Raw genomic sequence first — 22,786 nt, forward strand, 5'->3', positions numbered from 1 at the left:
GCTTTTTCTAATCTCTTGAAATAGGCCTGGAGAGCAATGTACTTTCCTCTTAGGACTGCCTTTGCCGCATCCCATAGATTTTGAATTGTTGTGTTTTCATTTTCATTTGTTTCCATATATTTTTTAATTTCATCTCTAATTGCCTGATTGGCCCATTCATTCTTTAGAAGGGTGTTCTTTAACCTCCAACACATGGAACTTTCTGAACAGAGCTCAGCACAGAAGTATCAGCTGTTTTTGATGTAGTGTATTACCTCTGTATTTGCCAGAGCACTAGTAACTTTTTAGGTACCAGTACTTGTTAGGCACTCAAGTATGTTGGATGGAAAGAGGCAAATTCTTTATTTTTTTAATGTTTATTTATTTATTCTTCTTTTCATAGTCTGTTGTCAAGTTGTTTTCTATATAACACCCAGTGTTCATCCCAACAAGTGCCCTCCTCCATGCCTATCACCCCCCTTCCCATCTTCCCCACTCCCATCAGCTCTCAGTTTGTTCTCAGTATTCAAAAGTCTTTCATGGTTTGCCTCCCTCCCTCTCCCCAACTATTTTTCCCCTTCTCCTCCTCCATGGTCCTCCGTTAAGTTTCTCCTAATCCACCTATAAGTGAAGACATATGATATCTTTCCTTCTCTGCCTGACTTATTTCGCTCAGCATAACACCCTCAAGGTCCATCCATGTAGCTACACATGGCCAGATTTCATTCTTTCTCATTGCCATGTAGTATTCCATCATATAGATAAACCACATCTTCTTGATCCATTCATCAGTTGATGGACACTTAGGCTCGGAAAGAGGCAAATTCTTTATTTAAAAGTTTTTCTCACTGTTAACTATGACTGCTTCGCTAGCAAATTGCAATAGAGACCAGTGACCTGTCAAAGAGCAACTCCCCTGCTGCCTTTTTCTTTTTCATTCTGAAAGAACATGTTTTAATAGCCAGGCTTGGGGGGTGGGGAGGGGCATGCGGCACAGGGTCCCCAAAGGGGCCTGCCAGGCAGCAGAGCCGGCTATTGGTGTTCAGAGGCGGTGGAAGAGACAAACGGGCAGGCCACGGGCCTCGGCCACTGAACTGACAGATGTGCTCCTGGAGGTCAGGCCTGAAGGGAAGGGGACCCCCGGCAAATGCCCATTTCAGCTCTTTGCATCCCAGCTTTTGTTCCTCACCAGCATTGGTGCACACACATTTGACCTCCAGCAGCAGGGGTAAAAAAAATAAAATAGAAAGCCCTCTGCTTTGTTCTTTTCCCTGCCACTTCCCCTGCCAAGTGACCATGCCAGCTGACATTGGTAAGGGGGTGGGGGGTGGCTGACAACTTCAGAATGCTGCTTCCTGAGAAATGCAATTATATTTGGTAGAGCCCCACCGACTTCCTTTCCCCTCAGTGCCATGCACCAGCAGTCAGGCTGTGAGCACATACATCAGGTCTGGGTGCGTTTCACTTCTCTGAACCATGTAGGTTCTTTGTCGGAAAGCCGCTAAGATGTTGGGGATATCAGCAGGCACACACAAGGAGTCTTCTGTGAGCCAGGCACTGGGCTGCGTATTAAGATAAAAAGATGAATGAAGCATGGAGCTTACTCCTGCGAGAGGCGGACCTAAGGTACAGAAAGTGCCAGTCTGCCCAGGAGCAGTGAGGGTGCGGTGTGAGTGCCTCCGTCCACCCAGGTCCCCTTGGGAGTTTGGGCTTCATAGCTGGCTTCTACATCTGTAGTCCCCAGGCATTTGAACTTGCAAACTCCTTTCATAGCAATCTTCAAGTGTAAAAAAACAAAACAAAACAAAACCCAACTCTCTGAAAGTGATTTTGAATTAAAAATATATTTTATTCAGATTGTGACATTATTAAAAATTTTAATGTTTGGGATCTGAATTATACTCTTTTTTTTTTGAAATATGAGCAGCGGTGAGAATCGTGATAAGGTGAATACAGCTTACGGCACTGATAATGAGCATCTTCAGACAATTTGCAGAATCACCAATTTTATGACAGTTCTTGATTTCTCATGTTTCTCACTAACTTCTCACTTGACTCATATTTTACCATTGGCAGTCCTAAAACCTGCCTTTAGCCATGGTCCATTAATGGGTATAAATGAAACCATGTATGATTCAGAGCAAAATCAATTAAAAAGCCATGTAGTGGCCTAAACCATGGTAAATGAAAGAAACTATGAACACACTCCTCTCTATGACTGCCCCCGTGTTTTCTGCATGTACACTTGGAAGCTCTTAAGTCTGTTCAGGGTTAAAGGGAGAAAATATTTAAGTAAATTGTTTGGTTGATGTATTTTTTTAAAAAGTAGAACGAGAAACAAAAGCCTTTAACACGTAAATCCTTTCAGAGACCCTATTTGTTCATCCTATTCTAAAGTGTTACTAATCTACCAAAAGGATCTCAGTTTAAAAAACTAAAGCAGGAGGGCACCTGGGTGGTTCAGTCAGTTAAGTGCTCAACTTTGGCTCTGATCATGATCTCACGGCGCATGGGTTTGAGCCCCACATCAGGCTCGGTGCTGACAGCTTAGAGCCTGGAGCCTGCTTCTGATGCCATGTCTCCCTCTCTGCCCCTCCCCTGCTTGCAGTCCTCCTCTCTCTCTCTCTCTCCCTCTCTCTCTCTCTCAAAAATAAACATTAAAAAAAAAGAAAAAAGAAAAAGAAACTAAAGCAGAGGTTGCCTGGGTGGCTCATCAGTTAAGCGACAGACTCTTGATTTCAGCTCAGGTCATGATCTCACTATTAGTGAGTTTGAGCCCTGCATTGGGCTCTGCACTGAACCCAGAGCCTGCTTTGGATCCTCTGTCTCCCTCCGTCTGCCCTTCCCCTGCTCATGCTCACTCTCTCTCAAAAAATGAATAAACATTTAAAAAAATAAAAAGGAAAAACAAAAAGACCTGAAGCATGACTAGCTCTGTTCTCTGAGTTGGGTTTGCAGACTTCAGGAGTTCATTCAGCAGATACTGCTGTGAGTATGCCCCTTGCTCCTGGCACCATTCTAGGTACTGAGGGTGCAGATCGAAGCAAGACAGATGCGGTCCTTGCCTTTGTTCATTCCAAAAGGGTCTCTTGTGGTGGATTCTGGCGTGGGGTAAAAGATGGGGAAGGGAGACTGACGCCCTTTGTGGGGCTCCTTGGAGGCCAGGCTAAGGGACCCGAACAGCAGTGAGAGACTTGAGCAGGTCTGAGGCATGTGGAAGAGGTATTTTAGGAAGCTTAGTTTGCTGGCAGTGAGTAGGGGTCCATGAAAAGAGTGAAGGAAGGGGAGAGGAGAGTCCATGGAGGGAATGAAGCAGTGGGGTTAAAAAGGCCACATGAGGTCAGTGGCAGGAAGGAGAGAGGGAAGAACACAATAGACAGGTCTTCTAGGTAGAGCCCATGAGGGAAACAAAAGCACCAGAAGTGATTAGAGAAATAGTCCAAGGTAAGTGAGCAGTAGCTGGTCTTACTAGGAAGATCACGAGTCCGAGTTTGGTTCTAGAAAGTTTGAGTAGTACTGAAAAGGCAGTGGCACTTGCCATGATAACAGCCAGCAGTGTTTTAAGCGCTTAGTATGCGCGCAACCCTGTGGTCAGCCCTTCATGTTAGTTATCTCATTTCCTAAGTGGGACCAGTGCTGCACCCAGGCAACCACTGTAACGGTTTCATCCCTCCGGATATTGCCTCGATGCCTCTTTACAGTCAGTATCCTTCTTCTGATCCCTGGCAGCTACTGATCTGCTCTCTGTTACTGCTGTTTCACTCTTTCTAGAATGTCATATTTAAGTAAATGCATCTTATAGCGTGTAATGTTTTGTGTCTGGCTTCTTTCACTCAGCATAAAGCTCAGAAATTCTCTCATGCTGCTGCATGTTTCTTCTTACTGCTCAGTAGTATTTCACCATTTGTTATGCGTTTATTAGCTGGTTGATATTTGGGTCGTTTCCACTTTGGGACTATTGTGAATAGACATAACCATTGGGTACAAGCCTTTGTGTGGGCATATTTTCATTTCTCCTAGTCCAATATCTAGGAAGGGAGTTGCTTAGTTTTATGGTGAGTGTATATTTAACTTAATAAGAAATTGCCAAACTCTTCTAGATTTTTATTTGATCCACATAACAACTTTGGATTGAGTTCACTATTATCCCCATTTTTCATTTGGGAGAAAATGAATGTGGAATGCGTTGGTAACTTGCTCCACGCCATCGGGCGGGGTGGGGGTGGGGTGGCAGAATGGCTCAGAGGCCCATGGACTTTGAGCCATCCCCAACCTGATCTGTTATTAGGGCCCGCAGAGCGGTGGACCTATTTGATGACTCCACTAAGCCCAGGCCCAGGTGGGGAGGAGTTAGGGGTTCTCCCTTGAGCCACAGAACCAGACACTGATCTGGATCACCATTTTCTCAGTTCTCCTATCCTGCTTACCGAGGCACAGAGTTAGTTCATTACATGCAGGGGAGGTTTTAAGGCAGTGCTATCCAATGGAAATGTAATACAAACCACGTATGTAATTTCAAGTTTTCTAGGAGCCACATTAGAAAAGTAAAAAAGGAACAGGTGAAATTAATTTAAATAATCTGTTCCTGACCCAATGTATCCAGAATAATAGATAATCAATATAAAAACTCAAAATATGTTTTTATGTTCTTTATGTCATACAAAGTTTTTGAAACCTGGTGTGCATTTTACAATTACAACACACCTCAATTTGGACCAGCCACATTTCAAGTCACCAATAGCTACATACTGCTTGTGGCTACTATATTGAACAGCCCAGATACAGACATTAAAAATAATATCCAGATGTATGGTTACTAATATGGAAAGAGATTCATTATATGTTAAGTGAGGGAAAAAGCAAGTCATAACACACTATGTTTCATATGCTTATATTTTCTTTCTTTTTTTTTTAATGTTTTATTTATTTCTAGGAGAGAGAGAGAGACAGCGTGAGCAGGGGAGGGTCAGAGAGAGAGGGAGTGACAGACTCTGAAACAGGCTCCAGGCTCTGAGCTGGCAGTCAGCACAGAGCCTGACGCGGGGCTCGAACCTACGAACCGCGAGATCATGACCCAATCGAAAGTCGGACGCTTAACCGACTAAGCCACCCAGGCGCCCCTCATATGCTTATATTTTCATAAGTCTTTAATGTTTATATCTGCAAATAGTCTGTACTGTCCAGTGGCTACAGGTAGCCACTTAGACTACCTAAATTTAATAAAATTAAATAAACCTAAAAATGCAGTCCCTTAGCCACATGTACACAGTGGCCACTATATTGGATGTCACGGCCTTAGGTCAGTACTCTCTCCAAACTGCTGAACCGAGTAAGAAAAGCTGAGCTAGAGCATAGGACCTGCTAGCCCTGTGACCAGTAGGACTTTGTGACCATTGAGACCCAGAGCTTTCATAGTTTTTAATAGTAAAGCCCAGGAAAGAAGCGCAGCTGTTGTTAGCATTTAGTAGGAGCATAGTGAAGAGACATAAGCAGCCCTTGTCAAAGACCCTGTTCCATTTTGGTACAACTGAAATTAACCACCACTCACATTGCTGGGGACTCACTCCATAAACCTGACATCCACGTTAGGCATGTTCATAGAAAAATGTTCTTCTCTGCTTCTTCAGACCCTACCTGGGGCTTATGTAACGTTGGGAAGAGAAAATAATTTTTTCATATTTGTACACAGCTTCTGTGCGGTGCCCAGATTACGTTCAGCTCAGATTTACATAGACCACAGTTTGTGAACAAGCTGGAGGTGGGTTGCTGAGCGCGGAGGTACTGAAGTGAGGAGACTGGGCCAGGACATGTTCTGAGAGCCCGGCAGTTATTTCAACTCCTATTACCCAGGCCTGAGTTCCCGTACATAATCTGCCCCGCACTCTTTCCAGGCTTCTTCCTCACTTGAGGGACTGGTTCTGCCTGTTCAGCTAACCTGTATCCATCAAAATGGGGGGTATATGATATGTAAGCATCCTGCCCAAAGCCATAGAAGGAGGCAGGAACTGCTGTGTCCCTGGGTCAGACAGGCTTGGGGTGGAGTCCATTCTCATGACTTCCTAGCTGAGTGCCCTTGTTTGAGGCATCTGCCCCTCTTGGAGAGGGGCAGTTCTTATGAGAGGTAGCCACACGTACCTCCAGGCATCACTGGGAGATGGGATCAGCTGAGGGACAGAAGAACGAGTGTCCCATAAACATAGCAGTTACTACCTTCAGCTCTGAGGAGATCTATGGCGGTGTGGCGTGTGTAGTCACTTACATGGTTATGATTGGAACTAGCGTCTCAGGAAGATATGGTGATGTTTTCAGGTGAGGTAGAATAAATTTACGTGCAGTCAACCCCCCCCATCCTTAGTGAGAGTGATCAGTTCTACTCTGTTGAAACCAGTAGGGACTTCCCTAGCTTGATTCCCCGTAGTTTCAAGCTCCTCTCCCACCAAATATTTTATCACTCCTGATACTAGAAGAAGAGTTAATTTACTTGACTTTCATCTTCTGTTTTTCCACTCTCTCTAATACAGTAAAGGTGCTCATGAGTTATGAAATGACTGGAAGTTCCCTTGCCAAAGGAAAAAAGATAATAGCTTCCATTTATCATTGATAACATACTATGCCCTTCTCTAAGCTCAGGTAATTTCAATTCTTACCATTCAGACTTCTTTATTTGAAAGTAACATGTTTTAAATTACATACATAGCAAACCAAAGAACTTTTGGAAAATTTATTTTTCCTGATTAGGAAAATAATATATGTGCTCATTGAGGATACCCTGAAAAATATGAAAAAAAAAATAGCTAAGAGAATTTAAACCACACATAATTTCACCCCAGAGACAACTATGGTTAACATTTGTTGTAGTTCTGTCTTCCTATCAATGTTATCACAGTTGTTTATCCTTTTTAAATATTTACTCTTATAATGTACACCTTGTCCTGTGTAATGAAAAATTATTTTAATATACCCTTTTAAAGGCTTGCATATTCTTCCACCATATGGTTAAGCCATCAGTAGCCAATCCAGTGTCTTATTGCTAATATCCAGGTTCTTTTAGGGGAAGGCATTCTACTTAGCCCTTTTAAAAGTCAGCAAAGGGGCACCTGGGTGGCTCAGTTGGTTGAGCATCTGACTTTTGATTTTGGCTCAGGTCATGATCTTACATTCTGTAGGGATTGAACCCTGTGTCAAGCTCTGCGCTGACAGCATGGAGCCTGCTTTGGATTCTCTCTCTCCCTGTCTTTCTCTGCCCCTCCCCCACTTTCTCTCTCTCAAAAATAAATTAATAAACATTTTTTTAAAAAGTGGGCCTAGAAGGGGTGCCTGGTTGCCTCTGTTAGTGGCACATGTGATTCTTGATCATGGGGCTCTGGGTTCGAGCCCCACATTGGGTATAGAGATTACTTAAAATCTTAAAAATAAATAAATCTAAAAAAATAGATTAAAGCAGGCATAGAAGGTGGGACAGAGGAGTCTGGAGTAATGGCATTCACTGTCAGAGATCAGAGACTGATAACATTGTTTCCCTTGTTCAAAGAGAAGGACTCCTTTGTGCTGTTCCCTTGGTGCCCTTCGCACTGCTTTGGCCACCTGTGCTTACTGAGTTGGCCATGGTGTGTTCACCTACACATACCTTATGCTTGCTATTTCTTAGCAGGAAAGACAACGAAGTTGCAAAGCTGGCCTCTGCTGGGTGCTGTAAGTATGCAACCTCATCTAATATTTACTACCGTCCTGTTGGAAAGGTATGATTTTGCAGATAATAAACTGAGGCCCAGAGGTGCAGCAAAGTTAGGTCACAAAACTAGCAAGGGGCAGTTGGGCTTTACATTGGGTCTCTGTGACCGGGAAGCCAGGCCCTTTCACCTGGGGGACTCGGGGTTGTGGCACGGGGGAGGAGGAGCGCACAGTGTGGCTAGTCATCAGTCAGTCGCATCTGCCTCAAGAAGGACTCCCACAGCCTGGCTTTGGGGCAGTGGCACATGCTGGTATGCAGAGAAGGGGCCCAGGAGGAGGGACACTCAGGTTGGTACCGGCTGAGAGCATGAGGGTTGAGGAGAGGGCCACCCTCAGATACCAGAGCCCACATAAAAATCATTTTTTCCAACCAGATGGGAGTTTGTGTGTTTATTGTCTTTTGTAGCCAGTGAAATATGTGGTGATTAGTTCGCTGAGGTTATGTTCACTGCGTCTGTGTCTACACTTTTAGGGCATTGGCCCAAGAAATGTGAGGATTACTGGAGGTCATATTTCATTTTTAATTACTACTTAATTGAGCTCCGGATTTTTGAGGGTTTTTTCCCTTTTGCTTTGACGTAAGATGGAATTCATGGGTTCCCATCTTAGCAAATTATGTAATTTGCTTTGGTGCCATTTAAGGGTCATTGTACTACAGAATGCTACGGAATGTATTCATTCTGTAGTCATGTCTGAGGCCAAAAGGATTTTTGAGTGCTGCTTTGCAGTGTTTCTCCTAGCTGGAACATTGGCTGTCTTTGAAGTTGGGTGTGGAGACCAGCTCCCCTGGCTGGGCAGGAGGCTGTCCCGCAGAGGAGAGCGTGGACTTCAAAGGCCTGGAGAAGGGAGAAGCATGCTCAATAAGGCAGTGGCATCTCACTGCAGGCATCAAAGCATATTTATGATGTGTTCCGTGTCCCTTCTGTGAACACAGAATAGAAACCGGAGAACTTGTTTTGCATAAAGGTGAAGCGCACAGTTCTATGATTCAGTTAGATTTTATTTTTTTATTTTGAGAGAGAGAGAGAAAGTGCACATGTGAGCAAGCAGGGGAGGGGCAGAGAGAGAGAGAGAGGGAGAGAGAGAATCCCAGGAAGGCTCTGCACTTTCAGCACAGAGCCCAACATGGGGCTCCATCTCACGAACCGTGAGATCACGACCTGAGCTGAAATCAAGAGTAGGATGCCTAACTGACTGAGCCACCCAGGCACCCCGATTCAGTTAGATTTTAAATGAAATTTATTTCACTTGGTTGAAAAGGAGATACAGTTGGCTTCACTCATCTGCCCAAATTTAAAATAGGTTAAGATAGTGGAGAATCATCAAGGCCTTTAAAAACCCTAATGCTTCCATTTGTTTTGGGGCAGGTTTTGCACATTATATAATAAAACAAAGGTACCTTTCAGCACTGGAAATCTACAAATGAAGCAATAAATAATGAATATTTAGCAGAGTAAGGAGTAACCATTAATTCTAAGTGAAATATTAAGAATCATAGGCAGCCAGGCATGTGGCTGGTGAGCTGAGCGGAAATCCTGCAACTGAGAATTTCCCCAGAAACCTTGCTGTCCCTTCAGGGTGATGTCGCCCACTGCCCACAGGCTGCAGCTGTTGTGCTGTGTGATACCATGGGGTTGAATGTTGAGTCCACTGAAGGGATGAACATCAGGGCTTCGGAGATCCATGGAGACTTTCTTTCTTTTTTAAAAATATTCTTCTTTTTTATTATTTAAGTAGAATTGATATACAATGGTATATTAGTTGCAAGTGTACAACATAGTGATCCAATATGTCTATACGTTATTTAGTGCTTATCACAGTAAGTGTAGTCATTGTACGATGTTACTATAATATTATTGACTATACTCCGTATACTGTACTTTTCATCATTGTGACTTATTTTATAACTGGAAGTTTGTACGTCTTCATCCTCTTCACCTCTTTGCCCACACCCCCACGCACATGGAGGTTTTCTTGAGCATGCTCTTTGACTTTTCCTTGATGTACCTGCACGTGAAAAAGAGCAACCTGCTTCCTCCTCCCAAAGGAGCAAGCAGTCAGTTAACAAATGCCCTCCTAGTATTTGCTGCACTTCTACTATTGGTCTGACCTTGTGGTGGGTGCTGTTTGCAATACAAAGAAACGTGTGATGTTAGCCCTTGAAGAATTTAATTCAGTTGGAGAGATTCCTCCCCTTCCCCAGACACAGGTAGACAGAGGACAAAAATAGCGGTGATGTAATTAAACAGCCCACCTTCCTAGATGTTGACCTGGGAAGAGGGGAGTAGATAAGGGGAATTTAGAGTCCCCAGAGTCTGACTGAGTAGAGGAGGGTTTGATTGAAAGGAACAGGTTAGGACACTGTGGTTAGGTGGTAGCAGAACATGGGAGCTAGGCTAAGGAGTTGGGTTTTATTCTGTGGCCAGTGGAGCCTGGAAGGTTCCTGAGCAGGGAAATAGGATAGTGTTGGATGTCCAGCAAGCTCGCATGTGCTCAGCATTGTTTGTGGGCCTTCCTTTGAAGGGAAAGTGGCAGGAGGAAGCGGAGTTGGGGATGAACACAAGGGAACGGTGTGGCTAGCGGTTACTGGAGACCTGGCCCCATCCCAGATCTATCACTTTCTAGTCAAGGCATTTATCCTTTCAGAGACTCATTGTTCCCAACTGCAAAATGAGGGTAATGGTTCTTCCTTACTTGCTTCAAAGGACCATCGGCAGATGGTGTGAGTGGTAACTGCGGAAGCCACCACTATAGGGCCCAGTGTGGGGGGCCCTTGCAGAGCTCAAGTTAGGCACATCCTATACCCTTGAAGAGGCAAGGAGGGAGGAGGAGGGTGGGCATAGAGGAGGCTGTGAGGTTTGGTGGGTGATTGGTTCATTAGTTCTTCCTCTCTTGAGAGAGTTTTTATTTTTGCAGTGTGAAGCTGCTTCCTATTTAAGAGGTTTTTAGAACCATGGTTCTCACCCTTGGCTGCACATTATGATCACCCGGGGAACTTTTAGGCCCCACTAATGCCTTTGCTTCCTCTCAGAGAAGTTAAATCAGAATTTCTGGGAGGTAGGATTGAACCATTGGTATATTTTTTTTAAGTTTTCTGGGTGACTTGGGGCGCCTGGGTGGCTCATTTGGTTGAGTGTCTGATTTTTGATTGTGGCTCAGGTCATTATCCCAAGGATGTGGGATTGAGCCCCACATTGGGCTCTGCACTGAGCATGGAGCCTGCTTGAGATTCTCTCTCTCTCTCTTTTTCTCTCTCTCTTTCTCTCCTCTGTCTCTCCCCCTCTCCTTCCCTCCCTCTCCCCTACTTCTGTGCTATTTCTCTCTCTCTCAAAAAAAAAAAGGATAAGTTCTCTAGGTAATTTTAGAATGCAGCAAGCAGGGTTGGAACCCTCTGCTTTAGATGCAGAAATGTGGGAACACTGACATGTAAAATACCTCCAAACACTTGCCTTTGTCTCTCTGTACTTTGAGTCTCTGAGTATATCTGATATCTATGCCTTTGTCTCTCTGTACTTTGAGTCTCTGAGTATATCTGATATCTATGCCAAAAGGGAAGAGAAGAATTACCTGGGTTAATCTGGTTTGATGTTTTGCTTAAATTTTGGTTTTAGCTCCTTTAACACATTTTTCCCCCCGAAATGACCTGTGTTTATAGTCTCAGTAAGGTAATCTGGGGCCAGACAGATTCAAAATAAGCTTTCCTCCTCAGTTTTTCTTAAAATTTCATCAAACCAAGGCATCTTTGAATATCAGCCATTGTGCAGGGAAATCTTAAATACTTTTTTCGGAACTCAGGAAACAAAATGCCAGTGGGGATGCGTGCTTGGAAAATGGCCTATGTATGGTGTTGATCAACAATTGTGGAAACAACAGTCCCCATCCCAATCCCCGCCCCCTCAGGATAGGAGTCAGTAGGTCAGCAGTAGACATGAACCACATGAGTTCCACCAGCTGATGAGGACCCCCCTCCTTCAGAGCTGCAGAAAAAGCTCAGGGCACCCCCCAGGTCACTGAGTACTGCTGGCCATGCCTGGCAGGTTGGAAGCTCTTGGGAATCAGGTACTTGGGTCGCACTCCCAATCAGCTGCTTCCTAGTGGTGCGACCTTGGACAGCTCACTTAATTTGCTGAGCTGGGTTGAGATCCACCCTCTAGGCAGCTGCGAGGATCCAATGACAAGTGTGGAGTAAGGAGCTTACAAGGTCCCTGACACAAGATCAGTACTCATTTTGTTATATCTCTCTTCTCTAACCTCACTTGAGTCAGAAATTACGTGGTCCTGATGCTGTTCCAGTTTGAAGAACTTCCACACCAGACCACGCAGACCAACAAAATGCTCACATGCTAGGGCTTACAGGGTAGCCAACATGCCCGCCAAGATAAAGGGTGTGGTGGTGTGAGAGGGCCCTTTGGGGGAAGTGGCAACAGATGGCAGGGTTTGGTGGCAGGCAGAGATCTGTGTGACTCAGGGCTGCACCCACAGGGCTCCTAGCACTCCCTTTGTTGCCTGATGGGCCTTGGCAGTTTATTGTCTCTTTTATACATGCTGCAGTTTCCGTTCCACATCAGAGATGGTGGTAAGTATGGGAATGATTCACTGGAGGATTCTGGGCTGCTGACTCCAGCTCGGGAGGAGGAGGCCTGACTTCAAATGTTGGGTTTCTACTAGCCTCCAGGGCACTCTCCTCTCTGCTTTAATAAGAGCTACAGCCTGGCTGCAAGCAGTGGACAGCTGTGCTGTGTTTCGTTTACAAATTGAAGATTTGAGGTGAAAGTACTTCCTTTTGGTCAAATGGATGGTGGTACCAGGCAAGCCAAAGAAATTCAAATGTTTTATAGTTAGGGACCACCCAGTCTCACTGAAGTGGAATAAAAATATTTCTGAGCAGAGGCACCTGGCTGGCTCAGTCGGTAGAGTGACTCTTGATCTTGGGGTTGTGAGACTGAGCCCCACACTTGGGATAGAGTGTACTTAAAAATTTATGTGTGTGTGTGTGTGTGTGCGCGCGCGTGTGTGTTTCTGAGCAATATCACCTTATATTTCCCACTGTCTTTCTGTATCTGTTACCGCATGGCAGGTGGGACCTGGAAGCTACCGTGGAACCTTAATGTGCCTAACGTGTTTTTACACAATGGTTGGTGCTTTGAAGCTGTCGGTAACTCAGCAAACTCTAGGTGGACATGTGTGTGTTACAAATGATGTTGTATGTGAGGTTCCAGTGGGCTGCGGCCAACGGCAGCTGATGACAGAAGTAACCCCAGCACTATCCTGCATGCCAAGCCTCCATGAACTGGGATTACTGGTTTATCAGTACACCCGAATCCAGGCTTCTCAGTCTTGGCACTACTGACATTTGAGGCCAGGGAGTCCTTGGGTGGGGGTGGGGGTGGGGGTAGGCTGTCCTGGGCATTGTAGGTGTTTAGTAGCATCCATGACCTCCATCTACTAGATGCCAATAGCACTCCCCCATCTCTTGTGACAACTGAAGATGTCTCTAGACATTGCTAAATGTCACTGTAGTCAGCATCACCTTTGGAGATCACAGACCTAAATATAAAGAATATCTTGGCAGGAACATTAATGAGGATATCATTTTGGCTATCACAGTCTGGCACCATGGCCCAGGCATTATCTTTTAGTTACTGCTTCTCTCCTGCCAAATGCTTTTCCCAATCATTATTATGTGCCATTTTATAGACAGGTTTTTTTTTAAGATAATGTAAGTTATCATAAACACAATAATAGCCAAATTGATAGAGTATCAGTGAAGAGACGAGGAGACTGTTAGCCTGAGCTCAGCTCTCCCTCTTTCTCAAAAATAAATAAACAAACTTAAAAAGAAATAAAGGCACATGGGAACACTAGAACACATAATTGTTACTATTAACTGGGGGGGAGGGGAGAGGGATAAATGGCAAGGAACATATATAAAGGGGTACAGTAAGAAGATGTTTGCCAACTGATGGGGCGCCTGGGTGGCTTAGTCGGTTAAGCGTCCGACTTTCGCTTAGGTCATGATCTCGCGGTTCGTGGGTTCGAGCCCCGCGTCGGGCTCTGTGCTGACTGCCAGCTCAGAGCCTGGAGCCTGTTTCAGTCTGTGACTCCCTCTCTCTCTGACCCTCCCCTGCTCACGCTATCTCTCTCTCTCCTAGAAATAAATAAAATATTTAAAAAAAAAAAAAAGAAGATGTTTGCCAACTGAATGTTGTAGACATAACCTATTCTGGCACAAATATATGTTCAGAAAATTCTGAATTTTCTATTCTATTCTATTCTACTTTTTAAGTAACCCTACCCTCAGTGTGGGTCTCAAGTTCATGACCCTGAGATCAAGTGTTACATGTTTAGAGACAAGTTACAAAAAAAAAAATCTGAATTGTGTTTCTACACAAGGAAGAAATAGAGGGATGCCATACTGGCTCAATTGTTGGAGCATGTGACTCTTGATCTTGGGTTTGTGAGTTTGATCTCCATGCTGGGTGTGAAGATTGTTTAAAAATGGGGTCTTTAAAAAAAAAGAAGAGGAAAGCAAGGATGGAGTCAAACTGTACATTTCTCTCTCGCTTTTTTTTTTTAAGCGTTTATTTATTTTTGAGATAGAGAGCATGAGCAGGGGAGGGGCAGAGAGACAGAGGTTGACACAGGATATGAAGCAGGCTCTGCACTGACAGCAGGGAACCCATTGGGTGGCTCGAACTCACCAACTGTGGGAGCTGAGTTGAAGTCAGACACTTAACCAACTGAGCCACCCAGGACCCCAAAACTGTACCTTCCTTGTTCAGACTTATACCCCAGCATGGACAAAGCGCAGGGACTGGAACACTATAAGCACTTAGTTGGTGTTTGCAACTGGCAGCAACATCTTTATAAAGCTCAGGTCTGAACTTTAAACTCAAAGAATATAAAGCAAGACATCAGTGTTTACTTAGCATCTCCCAAGTGCCCAACCTTGAACTGAAATTTTTAAAATTAATATTCCTCTGATAAATCGTAGGAAATAATATATGCTAATATATGCTAGAAGTGATTTTTGAGAATTAACATTTTCCCCCAATTTTAGACATCAAAAGAGCTTGCCTCTGTGTAGTTGTTTAGAAGTATTCAATTATATGTGCTAATTTCAGCTTTACTCTAAGAATGTAAAAAGCTCAGAAAATTTGCCAGTAAGACAATTCTGGAAAAAAAGAAAATTTCCAAGCTAAAGGACTGATCGCCAAAATGTAAGAATGTCAGATGTTTTCAGCATTTTATCTTCATATATTCAGAAATAATTGCATTAGCATATTGCTTAAGAGATTTGTCACAACACACAAATAAGTCTTAAAATATTTATTTTATAACCCCACATGAAACCAGCTAAGCAAGATGCCAGATACACAGTTGATCCACTCATAATTGAGTGGATACTGCTGAATTACTATCAATATATTCCTGAGGAGATGGGAATTTCTGCTATGTGAACTTCATTAACCTTTGCTAAATAAACAGAATGGTAATGAATGGTAGGGTAACATGATTTGTTTTAAAATCCACTTACTAGGTTAACCATGCTTATTTGGCTTTGTTTTCTAAATAACCTATTTAAATGAGGATTAGTATGGTTGAAAGGATTTATTGAATACTGTGTTGATAAGCATTTGTTGAGTAGTGACTACGAGTAAATTATACCATCCAAAGACAGTAAAACAATTCTGAATATTTGAGGAAAAAATGTTAACATTCTTTATATGATTTAATCCATACCTTCATCATGACTCACTATGTATATAAGCAGAAGGCTGGGCTAGGTCTGTTTCTTGCTTACTTCTTAGTAAGAATTACTCAGGAGGCTGTTTAAACATCTAATTCCTAGGTTTCTATGCTAGAAATTCTGATTCAGCATGTCTGGTGCGAAGCCTGGGAATGTGTATTTTTAATGCCTTCTCCTCTCTCTGCTCCTTGGGAGCTGGGAGATAGATGTTAATGATCAGGCAGGTTTGGGGGTCGCTGGCCCTGGAAATGCCATCACTGCATCTCTATTCCACCTTTCACCTGTTTTCTTAATCATGGCCTTCTATAGCTGACAATGCATATAAAATGCAAACTGAACACTAAAACTCATGGATCTTCGTCTTCCTTTTTTTTTTTTTCTTTTTCAATTTATTCTGAGAGAGAAAGAGTGTACATGGGAGGGGCAGAGAGAGGGAGAGAGAAAATCCCAGCAGGCTCCACGCTGACATGGCTCCAAAGTGGGGCAGGAACCTATGAACTGTGAGATCATGACTTGAGTCATGAGCTGAAATCAAGAGCCAGACGCTTACCTAGCTGAGCCAACCAGGTGCTCCTGGATCTTAGTCTTCTGATTGCTACCACACCTAGTTTTGAATGCCTAAGGTTAAAATTTTTATTTTAGGTAATTGTAGATTTACATGCAATTGTAAGAAATAATGCCGAAAGATCCCATATATCCATTTTCCGTTTTGTTTCAATGGTAATATCTTGTAAAACTGTAGTACAGTTTCACAATCAGTACATTAACATCGATATAGTCAAGATACAGATCATTGGCATCAATTTAAACATCCCTCATGTCTTAGTGTGTTCAGACCACTATAACAAAACACTATAAACTGCATGGCTTATACACTACAGAAATTTACTTCTCACAGTTCTGGATGTTGGAAGTCCAAGATCAGCGTGGTTGCCTTCTGGTGAGAGTCCTCTTCCTAGTTCTGGCACCTTCTCAAAGTATCCTCATGATGGAAGGGGCCGGGGATCCTTCTGGAGCCTCCTTTATATGGCACTAGTCCCATTCAGGAGAGCTTCATTCTCATAACCTAAGAACTTCCCTCAGGTCTGCCCCATCTCTAATACCATCATTTTTGGGGGTATTTCAACATGAATTTTGGGGGGACACAATCATTCAAACCATAGCACCTCACTTTCTATAGCCACACCTGCTTCCCTCCTCCACGCACCCTACTACCCCAGCCTTAACTCGTAGCAACCACCAGTCTGTTCCCTATTTCTATAATTTTGTCATTTCATGAATGGTATATAAATGGAATCATAGTTTATAATGTTTGGGGATTGGCTTTTTCACACAGCGTAACTCTGGAGATTTATCCAAGTTGTTGTGTGAACCATACCTCTTTGTTTCTAAGTGGTGTTCTATGATTTAGATGTAGCAAAGTTTAACTGTTCCCCTGTTTAAAGCACATCTGGGTTTTTTCTAATTTTGGACTGTTACTCATAAGGCTGCTATGAACGTTCGTGTACAAGCTTTGTATGAACACAAATGTTCATTTTTCTCGGATAAGTCCCCAAGAGTATAATTGCTGGTTCATATGATAGTTGCATGTTTAATCTTTTAAGAAGCTGCTAAACTGTGTTCCAGAGTATCTGTGCCATTTTACATTCCCACTGGCAGTGCATGTGTGGTCCAGTTTCTCTGTCTCCTAGCCAGCCTTTGGTATTATTTTTTGTTTGTTTAGGTCATTTTGGGAGGTGTATAGTAATATCTCATTCTGGTCTTAATATGCATCACCTACTTGATGACTAGGAATATTGAATATCTTTCCGTGGACTTACTTGCCATCTTTATATCCTCTTGAAAAGAATGTGTATTCTGCTGTTGTTGGATGGAGTATCCAACAATGCGAATTAAATCTGCTGGCATGATGTATTGTGGTATTGTTGAGTTCTTCTGTATCCTTCCTGATCTTCCATCTAATTGTTCTATCAATTGCTGAGAGGAGGGTATTGAAGTCTCCAACTGTAATCATTGATTTGTCTCTTTCTTCTTTCAATCCCATCAGTTTGTACCAGCTCTGGTGTTGGGTACATAGACATTTAAGATTTCTGTGTCTTGCTGGTGGATAACTGTTTTATCTTGATGTAATATCCTTCTCTGCCTCTAGTAATTTTCATTGTTCTGAAGTGTACTCTATATGATATTTTTACTTATATTTTTGATCCTCTGATTTGGGTGTTTTATAACTTAGGCTCTTTGCCTCCTCTTTTTTAGGAATATATCATTCGGGTGCAAAGAGGAATTTCTGTAGAAAACAGCTGGCAGGTATGCATTTTTGGTTTTTTGTCATTAGAAAAATATTTATATGTTTAAAAAGTCTGACTTGGGGCATCTAAAAACCTGGAAAAAACAAAAGATGGTAAAGTATGAATCCTGTTACTTTTAGATATAAACGTTCCGCTCTAAGATACGTATTATAATATAAAAGGTTTTTCTGTTCTCAGTTGTTTGGTCTAATTTGTGTATGATGTTACCACAGAGACTATCTATGAATTTGTTCCCCAGTTTGACCCAGAGTAGGATACATAGATAATAGGCAGATTATTGGTTTTGTTCTTAGTAACTCATACCTCCTCCCCTGCAGCCAGTGTGTGGGTGCAGAAGATTAGGGGTAAGTCCCTCTGGTAGAAAGGCGAGCTAGCACTCTGGATGTGGTGCTGCTTGGGCACTACATTTCATGGACTCCCAAATCCATTCATGGGCAAATGCTGGAGCCAGTTCCCTCACTGACCAAAGGTGAGGGTCGCCTTACAGCCCCAGGGGCTGCTCTCCTCAGGTGTGGCCTCAGAAAGTCAAAACTTCCTACTTAGATCCTGAGGTCCTTCCTATGTCAGGTGACTTCCAGAGGGTAGCTGACTACTGTATAGTGGCCATTTCTATGCCGCCTTCAAGCTTGAACTCTATGCCTCACCCTAAGCAGTCTCGGACCACAGTGGCCCACACTTGGTCTTTCCTTCACCTGAAATTTCAAACTGTTTTTTGTTTGAGTTGTTACACTACTTAACGACTATTGAGCATTTGCTGCCAGGCACTGTTTCAGGCACAGCAATTCACTTAGCCCTTAAAAACAGTTCTGTATGATTGTATTACCCCATTTTACATTCAAGAGGTAAGCAACTAGTCCAAGGTCACACTCAAATCAGTGACAAAACAGGGTTAGAATTTGCATATTCTCTGATTAAGCACTGTGTTACCTTTTGCTCCTTTGCCTTTATTGGGGATGGCCTTGTATTTAACTCACTGGTGTATATTTGACAAGCAGGGCAACAGCATTGTCCTACCAGAAAAATCAATCTTCGATGCAAGTTTTTTAGGTACAATGCATTAGAATTCTCAGGATACTTAACAAAAATGTAGACCCTTGGGCCCAACTCTGGACCTAATGCATGAGATTCTCTGAGGGTGGAGTCCTAGATGATCAGATAATTCTGCTCACTAACATTTGAGATTCATCAATGAAAGTTGAAGTCAAACCATTCAAAAGCAAAATAATTCCCTTGCCCAGAGCCTGAAGTGCTAGTGGAATTTGACTCTGGCCTAATCAGTGGCATCAACATAACTAAGAAAGAATGTATAGACAATGGAAGGTGGACTGTCTGCCGGGAGGGGGAGGGAGGGAAGCCCAGGGAATCTGGGAGAGGTCTGCCCTCTCAGCCTGCAGGTGCAGTCCTGTGTCCAGAATGGTGGGACCTTAACTGGGGGAAGTTTTATCCAGGGCAAGGATGAAATGGCCTCAAAGCTGTCCCTTTCCTTTTACTTTGCTTTCATGTTCAGTAAAACTTTTTTTGGGTAAATCACTAATTCATCTTTCCAGGTGCCTGGTTAATGAGAAGGAAATTTAAGGGGCTGTTCACCCTGAAAACAAATACATCATCATTCTCTCTTACCTGTTGGCATCTTGTGTGTTTGACTGGCATTAACCAGTTTTGTATGGCCCGGCCAACTCTGGGCGTTGCTAGGTCCATCTTCTGGGCCTGTCTAGTTAAGCAGGTTTAGCACCAGGTGGAAGCCCTACTACCCTTAGTGCAAGTGTCTGAGCTCTAGAACATCAGTACGTATTAAATAAGGAAATGAAATGAGATGGTCTTTGCCAAATGAAAACAACACTGTCTTGTCTTACAGATTGTTAGGAGATACAGTGACTTTGATTTGCTGAACAACAGCTTGCAGGTAAATATTTGAAAACACTAATGACACACATTCATTGCTTGGGGTGTCTTAGAAATTAGTTGGAAGCGACAATCTCAGGAACAAGAAATTAGCAAATTTCCCTGGCAGAGGAGATAGACTTATACTTTAAACAGATGATGTGTGGCTCTAAAAATAAACTTTTGGGAACAAACATGTGATTTATATAGTTACCTTGCAAGTGAGTACCTTTGTGTATCCTTACCAGCCAAGGGATGCTGTGTATCATCTCCTTTGCACAGATTAGGAGTGACTAACTGGGTTGCTGGACTTACTCACTTAGAGCTGAGACTGTCTCAGACTCTCTCCACTGGACTCGGCTGCAGAGTCAGCTGCAGATCAATACTTAGCTGTAACTAGAGACTCAGTCTTTTTCAATGTAACTCTTTTCCCTCTCTCTCTTTTTAAAAATTTTATTTATTTTGAGAGATAAAGAGCATGAGTGTGGGAGGGGTAGAGAGAGAGAGAGAATCCCAAGCAGGCTCTGCTTTGAGAGCAGAGCCGAACTTGGGGCTCGGGTTCCATGAACTGCAAGATCATGACTTGAGCTGAAATCAAGAGTCGGTTGCTTAACCAACTGACTCAGCCACCCAGGTGCCCCGTAACTTTTTTATCTTAAGTACGTTATTTCTAAATCCCTTTGATTTAAATCTTCTCAATTTGGTGACCATAATGGACAGAGAAATGAGCTGCAGAGTCTTTTTCTGGAAACAGATGTGCTTGAAGGGTCCTTGAGGGGCTTAAGCGCCATAGTGAGTAGTGGCAATGGCACCCTTTCCACAGATTGGTCTTCCAGTGCCATGGGTTACTGCAGACCACAGGGCTTGTGTCGTACCTCAGTTTTGATTGGTAACCTGAGGCACAGGGCCGCTTGTGACCAGCTCAGCAGGAGGTGAGTGGTGAACGTGCTTGCACATATTATTCTGAGTGACCTCTGACCCTGTCCACAAAAGTCAGGCAGACTGCAGGCTGGCGGGGAGCAAAATACTTCTCTTCCTTCAGAAGTCATGGTCATTGATAAGACTCTCGAAGGTAGCATATGTAGTATCCAAACTTGACCATGATTTACAGCCCTGCTGAAAACATGAATGCCTAACTTTCTTTCTGATAGAATTGGCCTGAGTGTCTGCAGACCCTTATGTAATTGACAGATGGTCATGCATTTGCTAAATGTTGTCTTTTTAAATTTTAATTATAGTATGACCAATTTAAATCTCCAGATAAAAATATTGGCAGAGATCAAATTCTCCTCGTTGATGGGTTTAATTGGTTTCATTTATGGATTTTTATAGCATATTCTTTCCACTTAGACAAAAGCTAGGTCTGTGATGACACTGTAGATGAGGCACTGAAATGTAGTTTATTCTAGCAGTGGATTTTTCCCACAAGTCTCTCCAGACATTTCCATGTGACATATCCACACTGGCGTGAGCATTTGGGAGTTACTTTGGGCCTACTGTGTGTTTTCACCATGAGGCACAGTGTCATTCAGCCAGAACTTGAGTAAGTCTTATGGGAGGAAGGTTTCTGAATTGGAAATTGCCTAGACCCAGCCCCCAAAAATGGGGATGGGAGAAGAGGGTTTTACCTCCTATCTGTTCTTGCTTTGGGGACTAAGGTTGAATCTCTATGACTACTCAATTATGGCCTTTTTAATATAATAGTTTTATTTTTGCTTCAGTATTGTTTTCCCTTTTAAAATAGACACTTTTAGTGTGCATTTTATTTCAAATGCAAATATCCACATGTATTGATATTGGCTTATGTTGGGCAGGGTATGGCCAGACATCATTTCAGTGGGAGGTTTTTCTAGATCCAAGTAAACAAACAGAAGAAAGTATACACAGCTTTCTGGCAAGAAAATAATTTCAAAACAACCTTCATAAAACAGACCAAAAAGACTCTAAAAACCACAGAATAAAACCATGACCGTGATTTTTAGTGTCTGATTACCTTTCTGATGGATAAATGAGTTCCTGCTGAAGAAAGAGAAATATAATACACATATGTGGAATTGTCCAACTCCAATAGGAAAAATGCCAAAATGAAAAAAAACACAGGATGTAAAATTATACATGCAATATAATATAATTACATGAGATGCTTAGGAAAAAAACAACTGGAGAGAAATATGCCCAACTAATTTTTTTAAAATGTTTTATTTATTTCTGAGAGAGAGAGACAACGTGAGCAGGGGAGGGTCAGAGAGAGAGGGAGACACAGAATCTAAAGCAGGCTCCAGGCTCTGAGCTAGCTGTCAGCACAGAGCCCGATGCAGGGCTTGAACCCACAAACCATGAAATCATGACCTGAACCGAGGTCAGGCGCTTAACCGACTGAGCCATCCAGGTGCCCCTATGCCCAACTATTCACAATGGTGATCCCCAGGTGGCAGGATTATGGGTTTTGTTTTTTTTCTGGCTCTTTATACTGTTTTGGACTTTCCAAGTTCTCTATAAACAAGCTCATGTAAGCTATATAAGCAAAAAAAGGGGGGAAAAGCTGCATTTCCCCAACTTTTTATAGTGAGCATATTTTGTGGTAACAGTGAAGAAGAATCACTATGTTTTTAATGTTTGTTTGTTTTTGAAAGAGAAAGAGAGTATGCAAGCCCACAGGGGAGGGGCAAAGAGAGAGAGGGAGAGAATCCCAAGCAGACTCTATGCTGTCAGCACAGAGCCCAACACGGGGCTAAAACTCCTGAACCATGAGATCATGACCTGAGTCGAAATCAAGAGCTGGTTGCTTAAGCCACTGAGCCACACAGGAGCCCATCACTAGCTTTTTTTAAAGGCAGCACCAAATTAGTAACCATCTAGGGAAACCACACACAACAACATAAAGGAAAGGAACAGGAGTTGAAATGATGGGGACTGAGCCCAGACTGGGAAGGAGTCCAGACTCTGCTCCTTATGGCAGGGAGACCTTGGGTCACTTATTTCCCCTCTCCATCCTCACCTTCCCCTTCTGAAACAAGGGGTTGACCCAGATGACTACTCAGGTCTGTGGTAGCATGAATGTTTTGTGATTTGAATTTTACTTCCCACTGTCGACAATAGGAGAGGAAGAAACCCTATTGTGTTCCCCAGTGGAGGG

At 43.0% G+C, this 22,786-nt stretch overlaps 1 protein-coding gene across 8 annotated transcripts in view; it reads left to right on the plus strand.

Moving 5' to 3' along the window:
• Window positions 1–22,786, plus strand: part of PXK (PX domain containing serine/threonine kinase like) — a 79,318-nt gene that overhangs the window by 11,159 nt on the left and 45,373 nt on the right. For all 8 annotated transcript variants that reach the window (XM_039242401.1, XM_039242402.1, XM_039242407.1 and 5 more), the window contains exons 2-3: window positions 17,717–17,767; window positions 19,625–19,672. In XM_039242401.1, the coding sequence (XP_039098332.1) occupies window positions 17,717–17,767; window positions 19,625–19,672 (99 nt within the window). The remainder of the gene's footprint in view (window positions 1–17,716; window positions 17,768–19,624; window positions 19,673–22,786) is intronic.

This window comes from Hyaena hyaena, unplaced genomic scaffold (assembly GCF_003009895.1).
Source record: "Hyaena hyaena isolate Hyena2069 unplaced genomic scaffold, ASM300989v1 scaffold_212, whole genome shotgun sequence".
In the NCBI taxonomy this organism is placed as follows: Eukaryota; Metazoa; Chordata; class Mammalia; order Carnivora; family Hyaenidae; genus Hyaena; species Hyaena hyaena.